A 21,741-nucleotide genomic window follows, 5' to 3' on the forward strand; every position below is an offset into this window, starting at 1 on the left:
TCACGTTTAATCAGATCCTTGATACAGTCCTGAATGGGGAAAACCCTAGACTTTTTAGGCTTTAGGCTCTCAAACATTAGCTCTGGTCTAGACCTGGACTCCTTTTCCTCCTCAAGCTCCATCGTGGATCTAACCGCCTTCAATAACAGGTCCGTATCTTCTACTCTAAACAACGGCTTCCCTGTCAAATCCTCAGAAGAGGAATCCGAGTCTGCAATAGCGCCTTCCTCAGACCCAGAGTCCACCGTATCCTCCGCTACCACCTGGGGCCTCCTATGCCTGGATGAGCTAGGCAGGGATTTTTTAAGCTCCTCTACTGACGAACGGACTTCATTTTTTACTAAATTCTGGATACTCTGTAATAAAGATGGCGACTCCTCGGCCACTAACTTATCCAGACATGGTTGACAACATGTCTTGGAGTAAGATGGATCCAGCTTCCTCTTGCAAATTCCGCACTCCTTAGCTCTTTTGTGGGAAGCTTTCTTTGGGTGCTCTTTAGCCTGCATTTAATAAAACAACCCATCAGCTTAACCTGACCATAAAAACAAACTCCCCAAAGGGAGATGGTGGGGGTTAACCCCTCTTACCCCCAGGAGTACCATGCTTGGTTCCAAAAGCTGCTCCTGTCCTGTCGGTGCGCTGTTGTGCATCCCCTACTTCCTGCATCATAATGCTGCGTAAAGGGGGGCCAATTGAGGGCTGTAGCTGCCGCCTGCGTCCCGATCGCTCCTGCTGCCACTCACCACCACGCCGGCTGGCCGGCGTTCCCTTTTTCAAATGGGCCGCGCAGCGCCCCCATGTTAGGCTCCTCCCCTTCCGGCCGATGGAACGCACGCGTCACTTCCGGTGCGACGCGCACGTCCACACAGCCAGCCTCAATGAGAGGGGAAGACGCACCTCCCCCCTCATGCCGTAACTTCGCCGGCAGGCAGGGACACGAGGCAGCCCAGGTATCCCCCCATGGCTCCGAAGAAGGGACCAGACGCCGGGCTTCTCAGCGGCTCCTAGTGGAGACTTACGCCGACAGGTACCTCCACTAGGTTTCGGTCTTAACCCTAGAGGTCCTGCAGCCAAGGAATAGACCTGGAAAGAAATCCTCCTGTCCCTGGACAGGAAACAGGAAAGAACTGAAGGTAGAAGGCACGGGACCAATTTAAAGATCTGGGAAGTTCCTGTTTCCTGTCCGGAGGGAGGAGGATCTCTCACAGGTGCTGTCATGGGGCGTAATGGAAAAAAGGTTGTCCAAGTGGCAGTGAACAAGGGATGTCTCCTAGAAGGAGACAGAGGTCGGCGTACCACACGCGACTGGGCCAATCCGGAGATACTAGGATCGTCGGAAAGCCCTCCACTAGATCTGTCTTAGAACCCCGGTAGGAGTGGGAAGGTGGGGAAAACTTAAGTAGTGAGAACTCCTGCCAAGGGGAAAAAACAGGGCGTGCACGCCGCATGCTTCCGCATCTCCTACTCAGGAGAGAAGGAGGGAAGCTTTTGTATAGTGGGAGGGATTCCCTGTAGAAGGAGGGATGGAGGGCGCCACAGTCCACCGGTCGGGACCGGAGCATGTCTGGAAATGGACGGCCACTGAACGAATGCCTCGTGCATGCAGATGAGGGAAGGGAGTAACGCAGAAGCTACCAAGGCTTGCGGGGGGCTATAAGTCATGAGCCAGAGGAGGAAAAGACAGGAGAGGAATAGGCTAGGTCTAAGCTCATTCCCCATCTGAGACTGGCGCTATACAGAAGTAGCCAGGATATGATGGCTGTGCAAAAAACTCAGGCTGAGGAGAAAGCCAGGCAAGGGAAGTGTTTATATAGGACCCCTACCTGAGGGGGACGCCCGACTGCAGCGACCACGAACTCGAGCATTAGCATAAGCTGCACCTGTGGAGGATAACACGCTGTAGTAGCTAAACCAAATTGTCAGCAGAACCCCCTTCCTGGAGAAGGAGGCGTGGAGGATAGAGACTATAGAGTCCGTGAAAACACTCTACTCGCTGGAACGTACTCACAATATTATGTGCAATGGTGCACGCAGTATGCATTGCTGCGAACAATATCATGACCGACGAACAGAGGAGGCCCATGGAGATGGGGTCTCTAGGACACAAGTGATGCTAGGTAACCCCGAGAAGCCAGAGGAAGATATAGTCAAGCCCAAAACCAACACCAAAGAAAGAACGATATAAAGTGGAATAACCACCGTATCCACTTGCAGCATCCATATACTACTAGATGAAGAGTACCGGCACACGTGGGTACCAACTGATGCTACGTCCCACTTGGAATAAGCTAAAACATCATAAGATGCAGGGGTATGTATAAGGCAAGTACTGTATCCTGTAGAAGTGCAATAACTCCGCCTATGAAGGGGGTAATGCATACGACAAGTACTGTTTGCCACCGTAGACGCAATCCCGGGAGATTGCCCGGATTGATGTCAGGGTCTGAATCAGTGATTCCCCTTCTCAGACTGACCCTCTCCTGGAGGGAGGGCGTGTCTGAGCATGATCCAGGGAGGAAGGGTGGGGCTGAGAGATATTCAAGGAGAAAAGATGACTTGCTGTGGTGCGCTTGCAAGTAGGTTTACGCCTCAGAACCTCACCTCTGGCAGTTGTGGACTGCGCAGGCTGGGACTTATCAACCAAACTACCCGGAGGGTGGGATGGGAACTTCTAGGAGGCCCATCCATTGGATTGCGCAGGTGGTGCATTATAAACCAAATGACCCCGGAGGGTAAATTGGGAAGGTCTAAAAGGTGCGCCACTGGATTGCGCAGGTGTAGAATAATTAACCAAGCGACCCCGGAGGGTGGATTGGGACATTCAGAGGTACTCCATTGGAATATGCAGACAGAATTATGAACCAAACAACCCAGGAGGGTGGAACGGGAACTACCAGAGGCCCATCCATCAGATTGCGCAGGTGGTGCATTATCAACCAAACGACCCCAGAGGGAGGATTGGGAAGTTCCAGAGGTGCTCCATTGGATTGCGCAGGTGGAGAATAATCAACCAAGTGACAGCGGAGGGTGGATTGGGACATTCAGAGGTACTCCATTGGAATACGCAGATCGAGAATTATGAACCAAAACGACCCAGGAGGGTGGATTGGGAACTGTTAGAGGTACTCTGTTGGATTGCGAAGGATTACCAACCAAACGGCCCTGGAGGGCAGATTCGGAACAGTCAGGGTCCTTTACTGTACTGGTGGAGAGTCATCAACCCACCAGCCGCTCCTCCTGTGTCCGGAGTAGAGCACGGACCCAGTCTGGGACCGCAAGGATAATGTGACTTTTGTATTTATTTATTTTTTATTTTTATAGGCTGAAGGAGTCTTGTAACACAGACCCTCACATGGTGCAGCGGCATTACTATTGATCTACCAGCTGTGATAAGGCTGGATAAGAGGCAGGAAGGAGTTTAATCCTGCATATAGCAAGTGCACTGCATCTAGATGGGGTGCCCCCTTCCGATACCGGCCTAACAAAAGTGGCCGGCCAGGAAGAGGTAAACAGACCAGGGGGCAGTGCCAGCGGACTTAAGAGGGCGGGGGGCCGCTAGGCAGAAGAATTTGCACCAGTGCGCTGCTGGCCCCCCATATCTGGGGAGGAAATTGTGGCCTAGCATGCCACGAACCGGGCCTAAAGTTTGATGTGCGGCCAATCGGGAAGCCCTGCCAGTCGGCCGGAGTATAGAGGACCAGCTCCGGGAGCCAGCCCTGCGGGTCGGGAGAAAAAGCAAGGTTGGAAGGAACCGCCCCCCCTTCAAGACACCTGTAAGTTCAACGGTGCTAACCCTAAGAGCGAGCCTCGCAGAGCATGCAGTCATTAACCCTTTTCAGAGCGGCGCATGGCGCCCGCTTCCGAAAAGGGCGAATGTTATGTAAAAAGTGCGCCTAAAGTCGGATATCGGGGCGTGGGATTCATCCGCTCCCCTCCCTGCCTGTTCAGCCTCCCAGGCGGGGGATAAGGAATTAAGCCCCTATGTGCTCAAGTCCATCGGCACCAAGGGGGAAGAGGGAGCATGTCCCTTAGGGTCCTGGGCTACTAACCCTATAGACCCTAAGAAGCGATGCCACCAAGTGGAAGAGGGGGGGGGCTAACCATATTTACCTAGTCCCGTGTACTCACCTCATCTTCATCCACTTCTCTTAACCCTCCCTAAGTGGACCCTCAAGGTCACCTCTTCCAGCAGGGTCACCTCCTCTGCTGCTGGCACCGGAGTGGCAGGAGTCTGGTATGGCGGCAGGGTCTTCTTGGTGGACCTAGGTGACCCCTTGGCTGGCGGGAAGCAGGGGAGCGAGGCTGCCCTGGATCCTCCTTTTGCTTTTGTGGGGAGGTCGAGCGGTGAGGGACTCCAACACCGGCCTAGCTCCCCAGGATAACAGAGGCTAGGCGACTGTTTCCCAAACCTAAAAGGGAAAAAAGTAAAAATAAAAAATTAAGAATTGGCTAAGTAAGCCGCCCTGCATAAGGCAGGGAGGTCTTGCCTCCTATTGGCACCAAGCTAAAACTGAAGCTCTCTCTCCAGGCTGGAGGGGGTATAGCTGCCAGGGGAGGAGCTAACTGCTTTTGCCTAGTGTCAACGCCTCCTAGAGGACATAGCTATACCCATGGTTCCTGTGTCCACCAATGAATAGGGGCGAGAAATATCAAAATAAAAAAGATTTATTAATCACCTGATAAACTTCCATTACCATCAGTTTCAGTGGCAATAGCCTTTTGTTTATAGAGCTCCAGTGATCATAAGGCAGTCAACCAAAATGATCCCTGAAGGCAGTCACTGACCTCAGCAGTTACTTGCCATCTGGCTGTACACTGCTGAAATCAGTGATACAGAGCAGCAGAGACCACTGTGGCAGCACTGGAATGTTGAAAAGTTTATTAGGAGAGTGATATGGCTTGACATTTCCCTCCATTTTGGCCAAATAGCATGAAGACTGTTCACAACCTAGTCAATTCTCACTATTCTCTAGTGATTCTTAGAGAGACTACACTTTTGAGGGCTGGTATTATTTGTGAAGATCAGACAGGCAAGTGAATAGCCACACCATGCACAGTACCTTTCTGGCTTTATGACCTAGACACTGGAGGAAACAGATGAGTTGTAAGGCTAGATGGTAGTTCTACCAGCATTATCTATAAAAACAGTCTTACAATGAGAACAAGCTTGTTTACACCTAGAAAAGTGACATGTTACATTGTACCTGCAATATTCCATTATGTTATATGAAAAAAAAAAAATAAGTGCATTGAAGAGTAACTACACTTTTTTTTTATATGTCATAGGGACATATCAGAAGTGTTTTGATATTCGAGGGTCCGAGCACCGAGACCCCCCACCAACTGCTTGAACAAGGGGTCAGAAGTGCTCAGCCGAGCACAGCTTATCCTCACTGCCGAGTGAGAGACTAGATGAACTTATAGACTTTCTATTGAGTTTGTCTACAGTCACGTGCTCAGCAGCGAGGAGAAGCTGCGCTTGGCTGAGCGCTTCTGACCCCTCATTCTAGCAATCGATTGGGGTCTCAGAGCTGGGACCCCCGCCGACCAAAACACTTCTGATATGTCCCTATGACATAGCAAAATTGAAGAGAAAATGTAGTTACTCTTAATAATTACTTACCATCTTTCCAAAGTTCTGACACAAACTTATCAGACGACTGATTCAGAAGTGTTGCAATATTGTCATTAAGTGGGTCCATATTCTTCATAAGCCACTCATCAGCTTTGTAATCAACCTATTGAAGAGAAAAATAAAAAAGTTCCAACCTCCATCTGATTTATCAACGCAATCCAAGCCAAAATTCAAATATATTTCATAGCTTCAACCTTTTAGTGTGCACATATAATTGAATATGGAACGGTTTGATACTAAACAAAAGCATCAGAATAACTGCAGGAGCTTCTTAGCCACCTGTGTTTTTTTGTGCCATTTTTTATATACTGTGGGTGAAGATTTATCAGAACTGATGTAAAGGAAAACTGGTTTAGTTGCCCACAGCAACCAATCTTAGTCCTCCTTTAATTTATCAGAGCTCATTGAGAAAAGGAAAGGTGGGATCTGACCTCTAATAAAACTAAAGTTGAAATCTTAATAGTTGCTATGGACTAAGTCATGATGTCCTGGTACTTAAGGACACATGATGTACCTGTACGTCATGAATGGTTCCGATCACCGCCGCTCGGTGGGCGGTGATCGGAACCCGGTGCCTGCTCAAATAAAAAAGGGAAAGTTAGTTTTTGAACTTTTCATTGCATCACCCTAGTTAGGGTGTCTGGGGTCCCCAGAGGTGGTGCTGCCGCTTGACCCCCCTCACTTTTTTGGGGTGCAGGATTTTTTTTTATGTACGCTTACTGTGGCCGGCACTCTTAGCGTCCGGCCACTGTTAGCGCATCGCACACCCCACCGCTGATCAACTTCGGACGGTTGATCAGTGGTTTCGATTTATTTATTTTTTTCACATTTTTTGGCTTTTTTTAGTCAGTTTTTTTTTTCCTGTTAGTTTTAGGGCGAGTTCGTGAACACCCGTGCCCCCACACACAAACAAAATAAAGATTTCCACACACGCACATATACACGCAGACAAACACTCCCCTATGGCCCGCCGGACGTTCTCGGCCGAGGAGGCATACGCCCAGCTTGCCTCAGACTCAGAGTCCCAGTGAGGACGAGGATGACCCTACATTCCTGTTATCATCCACGTCCTCCTCATCATCTAGCGATGATGAGCCCCCAAGGCGGCGGAGCAAGGGGACCGCCATGTTAGGGACCCTGTGGCCCAGCCTAGTATGAGCAGCTCTGGGGCTCGAACTGGTTTCCCGGCCCACCAGTTAAATCCACCGGAGCACCCTGCCGGTGAACTTGTCTGGTGTAGCCCAGAGCGATACGAGCCCGTGATTCCTGATTTTGTAGGCCAATCAGGAATCCAGATTTCCACAGTGGGCTACACTGAATATGACTTTTTCCGTCATTTTTTCAGTGACCCACTGGTAAATCTGATGGTGGAGCAGACGAATCTGTACGCCCAACAGTTCGTCGCTCAACACCCGGGCTCCTTTTTGGCCAGGCTCGGTGGCTGGACGCCAGTCAGTGCAGCCGAAATGAGGACATTTTGGGGCCTCGTGCTGCATATGGGCCTGGTCAAGAAACCCAGTGTCAGTGGGGACGTCCTATACCAGACCCCACTTTACAGTACGGCCATGACACGCACCCGGTTTGAGGCCATCCGGAAATGTCTGCATTATTCTTATTTTTATGGTAATGCAAACGGATCCGTTCTGAACGGATCTAAGCGTTTACATTATAGGTGCGGATCAGTCTGTGCAGATACCAGACGTATCCGCACCTAAACGCAGGTGTGAAAGTAGCCCAATATAGTCAAAAACCTAAAAATTGTAAAAGTAGACTTATTAGGTATTGCCGCGTCTGTAAGAATCTCTATAAAAAAAATTCCATGACCTAACCCCCCAGATTAACACGGTTAAAAAAAAAAAAAAAAAGAAAACTGCCAAAAACGCAATATTTGCCACTTTTCCATTTCAATCCGTTTTTTTCCGGTAACAAAACAAGGGTTAACCAAACAAAAGTTAATATGTATTACCCTGATACTGCAGTTTACAGAAATGCCACATTTGTGGTCGTAAACTGCTGTATCATTAAAAGGGAGGCCGCAAAAGGAAAGGACCAACATGGTTTCTGGAAGGCCGATTTTGATGGCCTTTTTTATTGACACCATGTCCCTTTTGAAGCCCCCCTGATGCCCCTCTAGAGTAAAGAAACTACACCCCTCAAGGTATTCAAAACTGATTATACAAACTTTATTAACCCTTTAGGTGTTCAACAGTTAATGGCAAAGGAAGATGACATTTCAGAATTTCAATTTTTGGTAACCTTGCCTCACAAAAATGTAATAGAGCAACCAAAAATCATATGTACCCTAAAAATAGTCCCCAAAAAAAATGCCACCTTATCCCGTAGTTTCCAAAATGGGGTCACTTTTAGGGAGTCTCGACTCCAGTGGTGCATCAGGGGGGTTGAAACAGGACACTGTGTAAATAAACCGGTCCATAAAAATCAGCCCTCCAAAAACCAAACGGCGCACCTTTCACTCTACGCCCCGCTGTGTGGCCGTACAGTAGTATACGGCCACATATTGGGCGTTTCTGTAAACGGCAGAGTCAGGGCAATAAAGATACAGTCTTTGGCTGTTAACCCTTGCTTTGTTAGTGGAAAAAAATGGGTTAAAATGGAAATGAAAAAAAAAAATCTCAAATTTCATCCCCATTTGCCAATAACTCTTGTGCAACACCTAAAGGGTTAACGACGTATGTAAAATAGGTTTGAATACCTTGAGGGGGTGTAGTTTCTTAGATGGGGTCCTTTTTGGGTGGTTTCTATTATGTAAGCCTCACAAAATGACTTCAGACCTCAACTGGTCCCTAAAAATTGAGTTTTTGTAAATTTCCGAAAAATTTCTAGATTTGCTTCTAAACTTCTAAGCCTTATAACATCCCCAAAAAATAAAATTGCATTCCCCATATGTCTACTTCATGTTTGAATTACTTTGGGAATGATAAGTCATCACAATTTTTGGGGGTATTACTATGTATTACAGAAGTAGAGAAACTTAAACTTTGAAATTTGCTAATTTTTCCCTTTTTTTTTTTTTGTAAATTAGGTATTCTTTTGTGCAAAAAAAATAAATTTTTTGACTTCATTTTACCAGTGTCATGAAGTACAATATGTGACGAAAAAACGATCTCAGAACGGCCTGGATAAGTCAAAGCGTTTTAAAGTTATCAGCACTTAAAGTGAGGGCTCTTTCACACTTGCGTTCTTTTCTTCCGGCATAGAGTTCAGTCGTCGGGGCTCTATGCCGGAAGAATCCTGATCAGTTTTATCCTAATGCATTCTGAATGGAGTGAAATCCGTTCAGGATGTCTTCAGTTCCGGAACGGAACGTTTTTGGCCGGAGAAAATACCGCAGCATGCTGAGCTTTTTGCTCCGGCCAAAAATCCTGAAGACTTGTCGCAAGGCCGGATCCGGAATGAATGCCCATTGAAAGGCATTGATCCAGATCCGACCTTAAGCTAAACGTCGCTTCGGCGCATTGCCGGATCAGACGTTTAGCTTTTTCTCAATGGTTTCCATGGCTGCCGGGACGCTAAAGTCCTGGCAGCCATGGTAAAGTGTAGTGGGGAGCAGCATACTTGCCATCCGTGCGGCTCCCGGGGCGCTCCAGAGTGACGTCAGGGCGCCCCAAGCGCATGGATCACGTGATTGCATGGCACGTCATCCATGCGCATGGGGTGCTCTGAAGTCATTCTGGAGCGCCCCGGGAGCCGTGCGGACTGCAAGTATACCGCTCCCCCTATGGCAACCAGGACTAGTGTCACATCTGGTATCGCCGTACTCAGAAGTAGGGCAATGTGTTTTGGGGTGTCATTTTACATATACCCATGCTGGGTGAGAGAAATATCTCGGCAAAAGACATCTTTTCCCATTTTTTTTTTTTTATACAAAGTTGCCATTTGACCATGATATTTATCTATATGTAAAATGACACCCCAAAACACATTGCCCAACTTCTCCTGAGTACGGCGATACCACATGTGACACTTTTTTGCAGCCTAGATGCGCAAAGGGGCCTAAATTCCGTTTAGGAGGGCATTTTTAGACATTTGTATCCCAGACTTCTCACGCTTTAGGGCCCCTAAAATGCCAGGGCAGTATAAATACCCCACATGTGACCCCATTTTGGAAAGAAGACACCCCGAGGCATGGCGACTTCATAGAAAAAAATAAATAAATTTGGCACAAGTTAGCGGAAATTGACTTTTTCCTCACAAAGTCTCCCTTTCCGCTAACTTGGGACAAAAGTGAGATTTTATTTTTTGACACAAGTTAGTGGAATATGAGACTTAAGAGTAAAAATTAAAAAAATAAAATAAAATTTCCGCTAACTTGTGCAAAAAAAAAGTCTGAATGGAGCCTTTCAGGGGGATGATCAAGGAGTCTAAATGGGGCTTCTTTAGATAGAAGCCGGTTCTTTGCTGTGCCATTACTTTACTAGATGGGAAAATCTGTTTGAGAAGATGAACTAAGCTTGAAACAGACCTTTTCATGTTCTGCTTATATAGCCACTTCCTTTTCACCCTGCCTTTCCCACAGAAGATAATACTTCTCTAGCAGAACAGCTCTGGTTTTTACTTTTTCAGTACTTTGTGACATATTTCACATTACCTTTCCAGCATAATGCATGACGCAAAAGTCAGCTTTATCTTTCAGCTGTTTGGGCTTTTGGAATTTTGGATGGGAGCCCTGCTCCTGAACCACTTTCTCAACAAAACTTTTATCCGTAGCTTTTGGAAACCAACACTCCTCATCAAGAAGAGCAAGTATACCAGGTGGACCAGCCTTAAGAAAATAACACAATTAGCAAACTTAAAACAAAAAAAAACAAAATCACACAATAATGACATTGATAAATAGGCCCTCACAGGTCGTTCTATCAAATCAATACAAGGCTGAAGGTCCAAGCCAAAGTCTATGAAACTCCACTCAATCCCTTCTCGTTGGTACTCCTCTTGCTCTAGTATGAACATTGTGTGATTGAAAAGCTGTTGCAGTTTTTCATTAGTGTAGTTGATACATAGCTGTTCAAATGAGTTTAGCTGTGAAGACAAAAACAGTGTTATTTTATTTTTTTTACACAAAATTCTTAGCTACAGTATTCTGTTCAATGACCTGCAAACTAAACATACCTTACATAACATTTGTCATGGCTTCTGATCCAAATCCATTTAAAATGTTTTATTTTCATCTTGTATAAAAAACATTGACTAGCAATTTCATTTGTAGTAAAAGTTGTGTAGATTACATAATGACCCTTTCTACTCTAACCTCTGAACAGGTAGTGTTTTGGTGCCTTTATGACCAAAGCAAAAATTTCTTAGTTCACAATTCTGCATTTTAAAAGACTGTTTGGTTGCCCAATTTTTCTTTATTTTTTTCTTTCAATAATTCTGCAAAAAAGGAACCCCAATTCGCCCATCCATAACAGTGTCAAATGGGTACGTTGTGTAACATATGTAGTTTTTGCACTAACAAGTGCCCCGTTTTAGCTTTACATGGATCTTCCTCCTGCAGCTTTAGATACAGCCTATGTACAGTGATCATTACAGAATTTCTTTTTTTATTGTAGGGCACAAGTTAGCTGGGAACATATCCATATATTCTCTTACATCTATATACAGATCACTGATAACATTGGTTTAAAAGGTAACCATCACCAATGTAAAACTACAGGCAGCATGTTATAGAGCATGAGCTGAACAGACGGATATATAGTTTTACGGGGAAAAAGGAATTTAAAGGGATACAATGATCATTCTGGGCTTCGAGGTTAAGGAGGTGGCCCCAGTGATTGAGAGATTTTCCTGTATGACTGTATACTAAAAGCTGTCAATCACAGATCAGACCGCCTCCTTGACAAACGCCTAGAATGAGTAGGAATTTAAAGGGAACCTGTCACCTCCCAAAACCATCCCAAGCCGCCCGCAGTGTGTGAGGATTCCTTTCTTCCTGAAGGCAGATGCAGCAAAAGCTCTGAAAACATTACTTTACTCCCTGCCGACGCGCTTCTCTAGACATTGAAGTCAAGGAGGCAGTGGCCTCCTTGCTTCAAGTCACGGTAACCACGCCCCCTTCCCTGCCCCTTCACTGTGACAGCGCTTATGCAGAGAGTTCGGCAAAGTCAGCCGAACTGCCGGTTGTCAGTCACAGCGAAGGGGCAGGAAAGGGGACGTGGTTACCGTGACTTGAAGCAAGGAGGCCACTGCCTCCTTGACTACAAGCATGTGTGGAGAAGTGCGCCGGGCAGGGGATAAAAACGTTTTTCAGTACTTTTGCTGCATCTGCCTTCAGGAAGAAAGGCATCAAACACACTGCTGGCTACAAGCAGGTACTGCTGGTGGCTTGGGATGGTTTTGAGAGGGGACAGGTTCCCTTTAAATTAATCTTTTACCACAAATCAATCTGTAACACTCTTCCTGCTCTACAACACAGTGTCAGCAGCAGGACCAGTGGCTAATAGTTGCAGCCATACCCACCAGGGGTAAAAGGAAGACCTGCATCAGAAGCAGCACTATTATTCTATTAAAGACCATTTGCATAAAACCCCATGAAGCTGACAACAGAAGAGTACAGAGAAAAAATAAAATAAAGGGAAGAATGCATTACCTCAAAAATCTCAAACCCCGCAATATCCAGAATCCCAATGAATGAAGCCCCTTGTCTTTTAGTTTTGTCTAAGGCTTTGTTAATTCGCATCACAAGCCAGCGGAACATCCGTTCATATGTTGCTTTAGCAAGAGCCTCTATAGCAAAGTCTGCCTAAAAAGAGTGGGAAATAGAAATAAAAAATGATGACCATGGAACCATGTATTTTTAACCAGAAAGTAACATTTACCTGTTCTTTCGTCTGTGCTTTCTGCACATAGTCTCGACCAACTTTTATACGTGGCATCAGGATTCCTCTAGTGAAGTCGTTAACATTGATTCCCAGAAGATGACACACCTTTTGAGCAGCTTAAAAATAACACATTAAAAATTGTCAGGATCTGGACAAAAATAGAAAACCTGTCACCACATAATGCAGTGCAAACTTCAGCAAGCATGTTACAGAACAAGAGAAGCTGAGCAGACTTATAGTATTGTGGGGAGAGATTCACTACAACTTGTATTTTATACATTTAAAACTCAGCAATTTTCTTCAATTGTACCAGGGGTAGGTGTTATCAGTCATTGACAGCATTCCCTGAGTAAAAGTCCCTTTACACAGGGCGATATACAAGCAGGATTTTCTTGAAGGAGGAGCGATCGCAAGTGCTAATGCTCTTCCCATACAGACTTGTTTCCCAAAATCAGATTGTGTTTACGACAAAATGTGTTTACGACAAAATTACAAGTTTAACTAAGTTTAAGTGTCTTTTTTTACAAATCGGCACTTCACAACTTGCTCGGTCATGCAACTTGGCACCCAAATAAATTTTACCTCCTTTTCTTCTCACAAATATAGCTTTCTTTTGGTGGTACTTGATTGCTCCTAAGATTTTTTTGTTTTATCAAAATAGGTCGCAATTTTCTCAAAAAAAGTGTATTTTTCACTTTCTCTGGTTAAATTGTTCAAATATAATTACATTTCTATACAAGTTTGTGTCAGAATTTATTGTGCTACATGTCTTTGATAAAAAAGAATCAGATAAGTGTATATTTATTGGTTTGCACAAAAGTTATAGCGTTTACAATCTATGGTACATAAATTTGAATTTCCGCATTTTGAAGCAGCTCTGACTTTCTGAGCACCTGTCATGTTTCTTGAGGTGCTAGAATGCCAGGATAGTATAAATACCCCACAAGTGACCCCATTTTGGAAAGAAGACACCCCATGGTATTCCGTGAGGGGCATGTGGAGTTCCTATAATTATTTATTTTATTTTTTTTCTTCACAAGTTGAGGAAAATGATACATTTTATATATTTTTTTCTTCTTACAAAGTCTCATATTCCACTAACTTGTGACAAATTTTTTTTACATAAACTCGCCATGCCCCTCACGAAATACCTTGGTGTGTCTTCTTTCCAAAATGCGGTCACTTGTGGGGTATTTATACTGCCCTAGCATTTTAGGGGACCTAAAGCGTGAGAAGTAGTTTGGAATCCAAATGCGTAAACAATGCCTTGTGAAATCCTAAAGGTACTCTTTAGAATTTGGGCCCCTTTGTGCACCTAGGCTGCATGTGATATCGCCATACTCGGAAGAAGTAGGGGAATGTGTTTTGGGGTGTATTTTTATGCATACCCATGCTGTGTGAGAAATATCTGTGTAAAAGACAACGTTTCCCTTTTTTTATACAAAGTTGTCATTTTACAGAGATATTTCTCTCACCCAGCATGGGTATATGTAAAAAGACACCCTAAAACACATTGCCCAACTTAGAGTACGGCGATACCACATGTGTGACACTTTTTTTGCAGCCTCTGTGCACAAAGGGGCCCAAATTCTAAAGAATTTTCACAGGGCATTTTTTACACATTTGGATTCCAAACTACTTCTCACGCTTTAGGGCCCCTAAAATGCCAGGGCAGTATAAATACCCCATTTTGGAAAGAAGATACCCCAAGGAATTCCGTGAGGGGCATGGAGAGTTCCTAGAAGATGTTTTTTTTTGGGCAGAAGTTAGCGGAAATTTTTTTAAACTTTCTTTTATCTCAGGTCTCCCTTTCCGCCATCTTGTGGGGTGCTTGTACTGCCCTTGCATTTGAGGGTCTCCACAATCATTACATGTATGGCCAGCATTAGGAGTTTCTGCTATTCTCCTTATATTGAGCATACGGGTAATAAGACTTTTCTCCGTTCAGCCTCTGGGCTGAAAGAAAAAATGAACGGCACAGATTTCTTCATTCGCATCGATCAATGTGGATGAAAAAAAATCTCTGCAAAAAAAGTGTGCAAAAAAGGAGGGGAAAGGAGTGTGCCAGGACATAGGAGCTCCGCCCAACATCCAAACCCACTGAGCTTGTATGCCCTGGCAAACCCGATTTCTCCATTCACATCAATCGATGTGGATGAATAAATTGCTGGAATTTTTTTTTATTTTTTATTTTTATACAAAGTGTTTGCCAAAGCATATGAACACTGCCCTTCAGCTCAAGCCTCGGCAAACGTATCTTTTTACTGCAGAGGAGAAATCTCGTCTTGCAGCGCCGCATACACCGACTTTTGTGTAATTGACAGCAGCGCAATGCTTCTGTCAGAATGCACATCAGTGCTGCAGCAGATTGATCGCTTTATTAACATTAACTTTATATAACATTTGAACATAAACTTTATTGAACTTTTGAAACAGAAAATTTACTATGCTTACCTGTGATTTTTTTTTTCCCTTTAGAGGACAAACCTCTCCTTCCCCATGGGACAATTTGCAAAGCGCAAATCGCCCAGAGATGTGGCAAAGTACATTATGCACTTTGTCCCAGGTGAAAGGGGAGGTTTGTGGCAGCTCTGTGTGAAAGGGCACCAAGACCCCTGTGTGCCTGCCCTGTGTCACACAATCCCTATACTAATAGTGTACCTCCCAGCCTTACTGTAGAGAACAAATTATTATATACAGCCAATTGAATTAAATATACACATTCTTATACCAGTGTCTGGTGCGGCAGAGCACTAAATAGAAAGCCAAATGGTCATTGAAGTCCACCCCTCCCATGTGAAGGTTATAAATATGGACAGAGGGGTTTCACAATGACTCCAGACAATCTTGCCAGTGCTCCCCAGGTAGTCAGGACATCCGACCGGCTCCAGTTTTGAGTCTTTTCCCTCATAGACCCTAAAACGATATGTATAGCCTGTGGGCCTTTCACAGAGCGTATACAGTTTGACCCCATACCGGGCGCGCTTGCTGGGGGAAGTACTGTTTGATGCCAAGGCGCCTGGTAAAACATACAAGGGACTCGTCTATGCAGATGTTTTGATTAGGGGTATACGCATGTGCAAATCTGGATGACAAATGGTCTATGAGGGGCCAAATTTTGTGGGGCCGGTCATAAGCAGGATGCCCTCTTGGATTACAGGCGTTATTGTCAGCGAAATGCATAAAGCACATGATGACCTCAAAACGTGCCCTGGACATTGCAGCAGAGAACATGGGCATGTAATGTATTGGGTCTTTAGACCAATATGACCGCAATACATTTTTTTTTTTTTTTTTAGTTAGACCCATGCTGAGGATAAGGCCCAAAAAAATAATTACATTTGGAAACTGACTGGTTTCCACCGGTAAGGCTGGGCATAGCAGCTTTCTGGATTTGCAGTAAACTGTGTGGCGTAGCAGTTGGTTTCTGCCACAACTAGGTCATAGAGGTCCACGGTGAAGAACAGCTCAAAAAGCTAGAGGGCTGATCCTAAATGAGCTGTCTCCACGCCAACTCCAGACTGGGCGGTGAAAGGAGACAATACAGGTGCAGCGAAAGCAGGGGAGATTAGGATTTGACAGCACCTCTGGGACTCTGGGAGATTAAGGGTTCTACGGGCCTGTGAACGCGGTTGCTGCGACGGGGGGGGGGGGGGGGGGGGGGGTGTGTGTGTTACTGCACGTGCCACCGTACCAGCTTGAACTGCCCTTCTGGTGCTCGCCACTTCACCAGGGAATACGGCAGTGCTGGTAGAAGGTCCAGGATGTGCTGCGCTGCTGGTGTTAATGCGCACCATAAAAAAGATCAGCGCTAGCACCACTCTGCTGCAAATGAGGCTCATCATGCGGGGTATGCAGAACCCTTACATGGGATCGGGTACGCCTGACAGTAGCAGGGACCTCAACATCTTCGCTAGCGGTTAGAGTGCCACTGCTGTCTACAGGTTCATATTCTGAACCACTGGATTCAGCGGGTGAGGCGTCCCCATCGCTTTCATCCATCACGGTCAGACTCCTGTAGGCCTCTATCGGAATACCCCTTGTTTGACATTTTGGGCTCACTAAATTTAGGGAGGATTCCTCTGAGACTACCCAGGAAAAAGAGCAAATCTACCTAGTAAGGCCCCATGCACACGGCCGTTGTTCACAGCCGTGTGCGGGCCGTGGAACCGCGGCCTGGATCCCTCCTGAGAGCAGGAGCGCACGGCGTCACTGGTTGCTATGACGCCGTGCGCCCCCTGCTGCCGGCACAGTACAGTAATACACTGGTATAGATCGTACCAGTGTATTACTGTACTGTGCCGGAAGCGCACGGCGTCATAGCAACCAGTGACGCTGTGCGCTCCTGCTCTCAGGAAGGATCCAGGCCGCGGTTCCACGGCCCGCACACGGCTGTGAACAACGGCCGTGGGCATGGGGCCTAAAAAGGAGTGCTTGCGAAGTAAAGCTGCGATCGCTAATAAAGATCCTAAAAGCTCAAAAGTGATCTTTATAGCGGCTCAGCGATGTGTTTTTGCAATGATCAGAAAAAAATAAAAAAAATTCTGCCACTGCGGTGGGGCGGACTGAACACAAGTGTGCGCTCAAGATCAGGCGAACACTGCGTTTTGTGTAGACCCCAAGGTGACCCCGTGAGGAATATGGATTAATATTTACTGTCAGCCATGTCCTCACACCCCCCATTTGCTGACAGATAGCAGAGGTACGAAACTCCACAGGATTGCCATGCTTCAAAGCCCCAGCCCTGATTGTAATTTGCTGCACCTCTTTGCTGCCCCCCCCGGCCATCTGAGTGTCAGTGGGCCAGGAAGACGCCTCAGGGGGTCCAAGCTTTAAGGAGAAGTTCACACCTCTGTGCAGCAGTTGGGAGCCACCTGAATCTGCAGGAAAAACCCCTGCTGTGGGTATCTGCTCTTGCCCCGGATCAATGAGACTTCCCAGACATATTGGCACCTACCTCATAAGGAATTATGAAGCACCTGGCCATCGCAGGCACAAACCAGAGACATTTGTGTTGTGAACGAGGTACGTTCCCATGGTCTTTGTTTACTTGTACCCAGTCGGGGTAGGGAGATACCCATATCTCCCCATAGAAACCACATACCGGTACCAGGTTTGGGCTCTACTTGGTCCATTAGTCCCAGAACCATCTCCCTGTGACCCTATGGTCTGGAGCTATGAACCCTAAAGGGTTTTGTGGGTCATTTGCTGTCAGCCCAGAAGAGGGGGAGTTGACCACTCCCTGAGGCAGGGAGGGGATGGGCCGGCTACAGCTTAAAAGTCTGGTGCCAGCAAGTAGGCGCGTCTTTCTCTGAAGAGGGGTCACATCCTACACATGTGTTTAGAGGGACCCAGGAAATAGCAGGAGATCACAGCCCTTCATGTGGACTCCATCTAAGGACATCACAAGGAACTTTCATCATACTCGATGACTTACTTTCACACTGCTTAACCCTGTTGTAACCATATAACCTGTAATCTGTAACCTCAGACCACTGTATATATTGTCTGTGTATATTGTGCCATATCTAGTGTGCTCTTACAGCGATTAAATCTATAATTTAATCTTGTGCCATCTTGTATCTCGATCACGAATCCCCACGTCCGTGTTTTGGCCTAGTTATAAGCTACCGCGAGTTGGTTTCTGACCCTATATAATCCCGTTAGCGGACCGGGCTTATATCAAACGAGAAACTGGTGGCAGTTACCTGGGCTGAGTGTGCCGTTTTCACTGTGGCAGTGAAAAGGCTCTCAGCTTGTTGCCTCTCTGTGCCCGCGTGGACAGGAGGTGTGTGTGTGTAAACTATACCAGCCTGACCTCACGTGCTCCTCTGGAGGGCGTAACTTCACGTTTTTGGTAAACCCTGTGATCATACCAGGTCTCATGAGCTCAACGTGGTTGACGTCAGCCGGCAGGCTGTAGATGAACTTCTGAACTGTGCGATCCTGTGAGCGCGCGTTCAGAGGAAATCTCGGGTCTGACGAGATGACGCCGATCGGCGTTAGTGTGACCTGAGGGAGCCGCCAGAGTCACACCTTTCGGCGTTAGCGAGATGGGAGGTGGTTAAATGAATCTTTTCCCACAGAACTACCAATCCGCTCTGCTACTCCTACTCAAACATGTTAACCGCCTGTCTTAGTGGAAATATAAAACTAGGCAAAAGTTGAACACAATTTTTCATTCTATGGTTTCTTATTTTATTATTTTTTACATTGTAGATTCATACTGAAGACATGAAAACGAAGGAACACACTGAACCGAGCCATAAAAAAATATATATATACACGCTTTAAAATTTAGATGGTTCAAAGTATCCCCTTGTTACTTAGTTCATAGCTTTGCACTTTTAGCATTCATTCAGCTTCATGAGGCAGTTGCCTGGAATGTTTTCAATCAACAGGTATGCCTTGACAAAAGTTAATTTGTGAACTTTTTTTTGCCTTCATAATGGTTGTGAGACCATGTGTTGAGTTGTGCAGAGGTAGGACACCGAGTTTAGCCGTATTCCATCTCCGTTCAATTCACAATATGGCAAGAACCACTAAAGATCGAACAATCCATTACTTTTAAAGGACCCTTTACACTGGCCAAGAATGTGCCAGATAATCTAACGAGTGTTTATAGGAACGTTCATTATCGATCTGGCGGTGTAAAGGTTCTGCAAATTACCTGATGAAATGCTTGTTTATCAGGTAATCGCATCCTTCGTGCAGATCATGCTGCGTAAAAAGCCTCTGCTGTCGGCAAACAATGTGTGTATGGGGATGAGCGATGGCATTAGGGGTCCATTCACACGTCCGTAACGCGTTTTACGGATCCGCAAAACACAGAAATGTGCGTTCCGCACATCTCCAGCACTAATAGAACAGGACTTTTTTCGGGAACGTAAATGTGGACCCCATAGAAATGAATGGTTCCGCAAAATGCGGAACGGATTCGCGGATGTGTGAATGGGGCCTTAGTAAATTGCTCCTCCACATACTGTGGAGGAGATCACTGCATGTAAATGCCGTGGTCTCCTTCACTAATGGGCAGGCACTTGTCAGGAAGGATTGGCCTGTGTAAAGGGACCTTAATATATGAAGGTCAGCCAATCTGAGAGTTTTCAGAACTTTAAAAAGGTATCTTTAAATGCAGTTATCAAAACCAAACACTATGGATGAAACTGTCTCATGAGGATCACCCCAGGAAAGGAAGACCAAGTGTTCTCTCTGCTACAGAAGATAAGTTTATTAGAGTTGCCAGCCTTAACAGCCTTGCGCCCAGATTGCCAGTTCTGGCTACGGAACTGTCTGACTGAATCCTCTGCCGCAAGTGTGAAAGTACCCTAACAAAGTACAAGTTTACAGAAGCAAGTCAGTTGTAAAGTACTGGTGCTCCGAATGTTAATAGAATAATGCATTGTCCTTTTAACCCCTTTCCGACATATGATGTAATAGTACATCATAGTGGGAAGTGACTTTCCGCATTTTGATGTACCATTACGTCATGCTGATCAGACTGGCATCTCTCCCGTGCCCGCAATGCAGGGTCTCAGCCGCAGATAGACAGGCCTCTGCTGTATCACCCGGCATCGCTGTTAAAGTTTGCAAAATAATTTAATAATTTGAGGGATGTAGTTCCTAAAATGGGGTAATTTATGGGTGATTTCTACCATGTAAGAATTCACAGATTGCCACCCTACTAAAATGTAGCCTTTAATCAATGCATAGTGGTCACCTCACTCTCCAGACCTGCATTGTGTATCTGAGACACCATGCTATCTGACCCCATCTTGGAACTCCTGGGTAGAGATGGCCTTGCGGTTTGCCCGGCAGTAGTTTTGCTGCAAACTGTGTTCGCGATTCGCCGAACATGCGAACATATGGAGAAATTTGCGCCCACCATATTCTTTTACATTGTGAAGAACTTTGACCCATGACACATCCATCAGGTGGTACAGGATTGAGACATTTCAGCACATGGACCCCTACCTCATAAATAAACCTGATCTGGCTGCCATTTTACATTCAGTGTTTTTCCAGTGTTAGGGAGAGCTTGCTGTGTGGAGCAGGGACAGACTGTTAGCTAGTGTTTGGTGCCCCTAATAGGGGAACAAAAGTCATTTTAAGCACTAGTATAGGTGTGCTATCGATGTGTGATACACAGAGGGGTGCGATATATTTAGAATATATTTTTATAATGAGTCAAAAATGCAGATCTACATAGTGATCACCTGGAAGTCAGGGGCCTAGGGACCAGGGGCTTACTAGGGCCATTTTTATATAGAGTAAGGTTCCGGGTGGGGTTGCTCTCATCAGGACGGGTGGTCTGTGGTTAGGCTATCAGGGCCAGAATAGCACCCCCCTGTAGGGCAATATCAGGGACAGTTCTTTGCCCACCCTGTTCTTCAATAGCACATCATCTAGCCCAGGGATGGATGTTTTTTGCTTTCCCTCCTGGATTCATCGATGTGCACTGGAACCCCCCGGATTGTGGTAGGACATATGGTTTCTGATTTGGTGCCGCTGAGCACTTGTTATTGCCTACCACATCTATACTTTTTGGTTAACTTCAATAATTTCATTTATTTTCATTTTGAGGGATATCTTTTCCATTCACACGTCCGCAAAATGGGTCCGTATTGCGTTCTGCAATTTTACGGAACGGTTGCAGACACATTCATTTTCAATGGGGCCGGAATGTGCTTTCCACATCCGCACTTCCGTTTCCGCAATTAAAAAAATAGAACATGTCCTATTCTTGTCTGCAATTGCAGACAATAGGCTTTTTTTTTTTTTTTTTTTTATTATAGTGCCAGCCATGTGCAGTCCACAAATTGCGGAATGCACATTGCTGGTGTCAGCGTTTTGCAGATCCACAAAACACTTGTACAATGTTATAATATACTTTCTATGTTAGAAAGTATATTATAGTGCATTTGTATTGTGCGGCAGTTGTGTGCGGTTCTGCTGCAATACTGCAGAATATATACAAGCGTTATTGGAACAAATAATTTCTACTGGTGTGATATACCAGTCGTCCCCCAAAAAAACTGATTGAAGCAAGGTGTTATATACCAATATACTTCCTTTATAGTGCATTTGGGTACTGTATAGTGCATTTCCGCATATGAAAATTATATTGCAGATATTTCGCATTAAAACAAAATGAATGGAGATTGCAAAGTCGAATACTACATCTGGTATGTCACTGTCCATGTTGTGGGACTAATTGTGCACTTCTAGTAATTATTTCTTGGCTGAAAATATAAGCTGAAGGTT

At 45.6% G+C, this 21,741-nt stretch overlaps 1 protein-coding gene across 2 annotated transcripts in view; it reads right to left on the bottom strand.

Moving 5' to 3' along the window:
- The window catches only part of MYH9 (myosin heavy chain 9), a 304,187-nt gene that overhangs the window by 153,566 nt on the left and 128,880 nt on the right, over nucleotides 1-21,741 (bottom strand). For both annotated transcript variants that reach the window (XM_044302210.1, XM_044302209.1), the window contains 5 exons: nucleotides 12,475-12,593; nucleotides 12,246-12,398; nucleotides 10,505-10,678; nucleotides 10,248-10,421; nucleotides 5,627-5,741 (listed from right to left, as the gene is read on the bottom strand). In XM_044302210.1, the coding sequence (XP_044158145.1) occupies nucleotides 5,627-5,741; nucleotides 10,248-10,421; nucleotides 10,505-10,678; nucleotides 12,246-12,398; nucleotides 12,475-12,593 (735 nt within the window). The remainder of the gene's footprint in view (nucleotides 1-5,626; nucleotides 5,742-10,247; nucleotides 10,422-10,504; nucleotides 10,679-12,245; nucleotides 12,399-12,474; nucleotides 12,594-21,741) is intronic.

The sequence above is a fragment of the Bufo gargarizans genome, chromosome 7, assembly GCF_014858855.1.
Source record: "Bufo gargarizans isolate SCDJY-AF-19 chromosome 7, ASM1485885v1, whole genome shotgun sequence".
Lineage (NCBI taxonomy): Eukaryota > Metazoa > Chordata > Amphibia > Anura > Bufonidae > Bufo > Bufo gargarizans.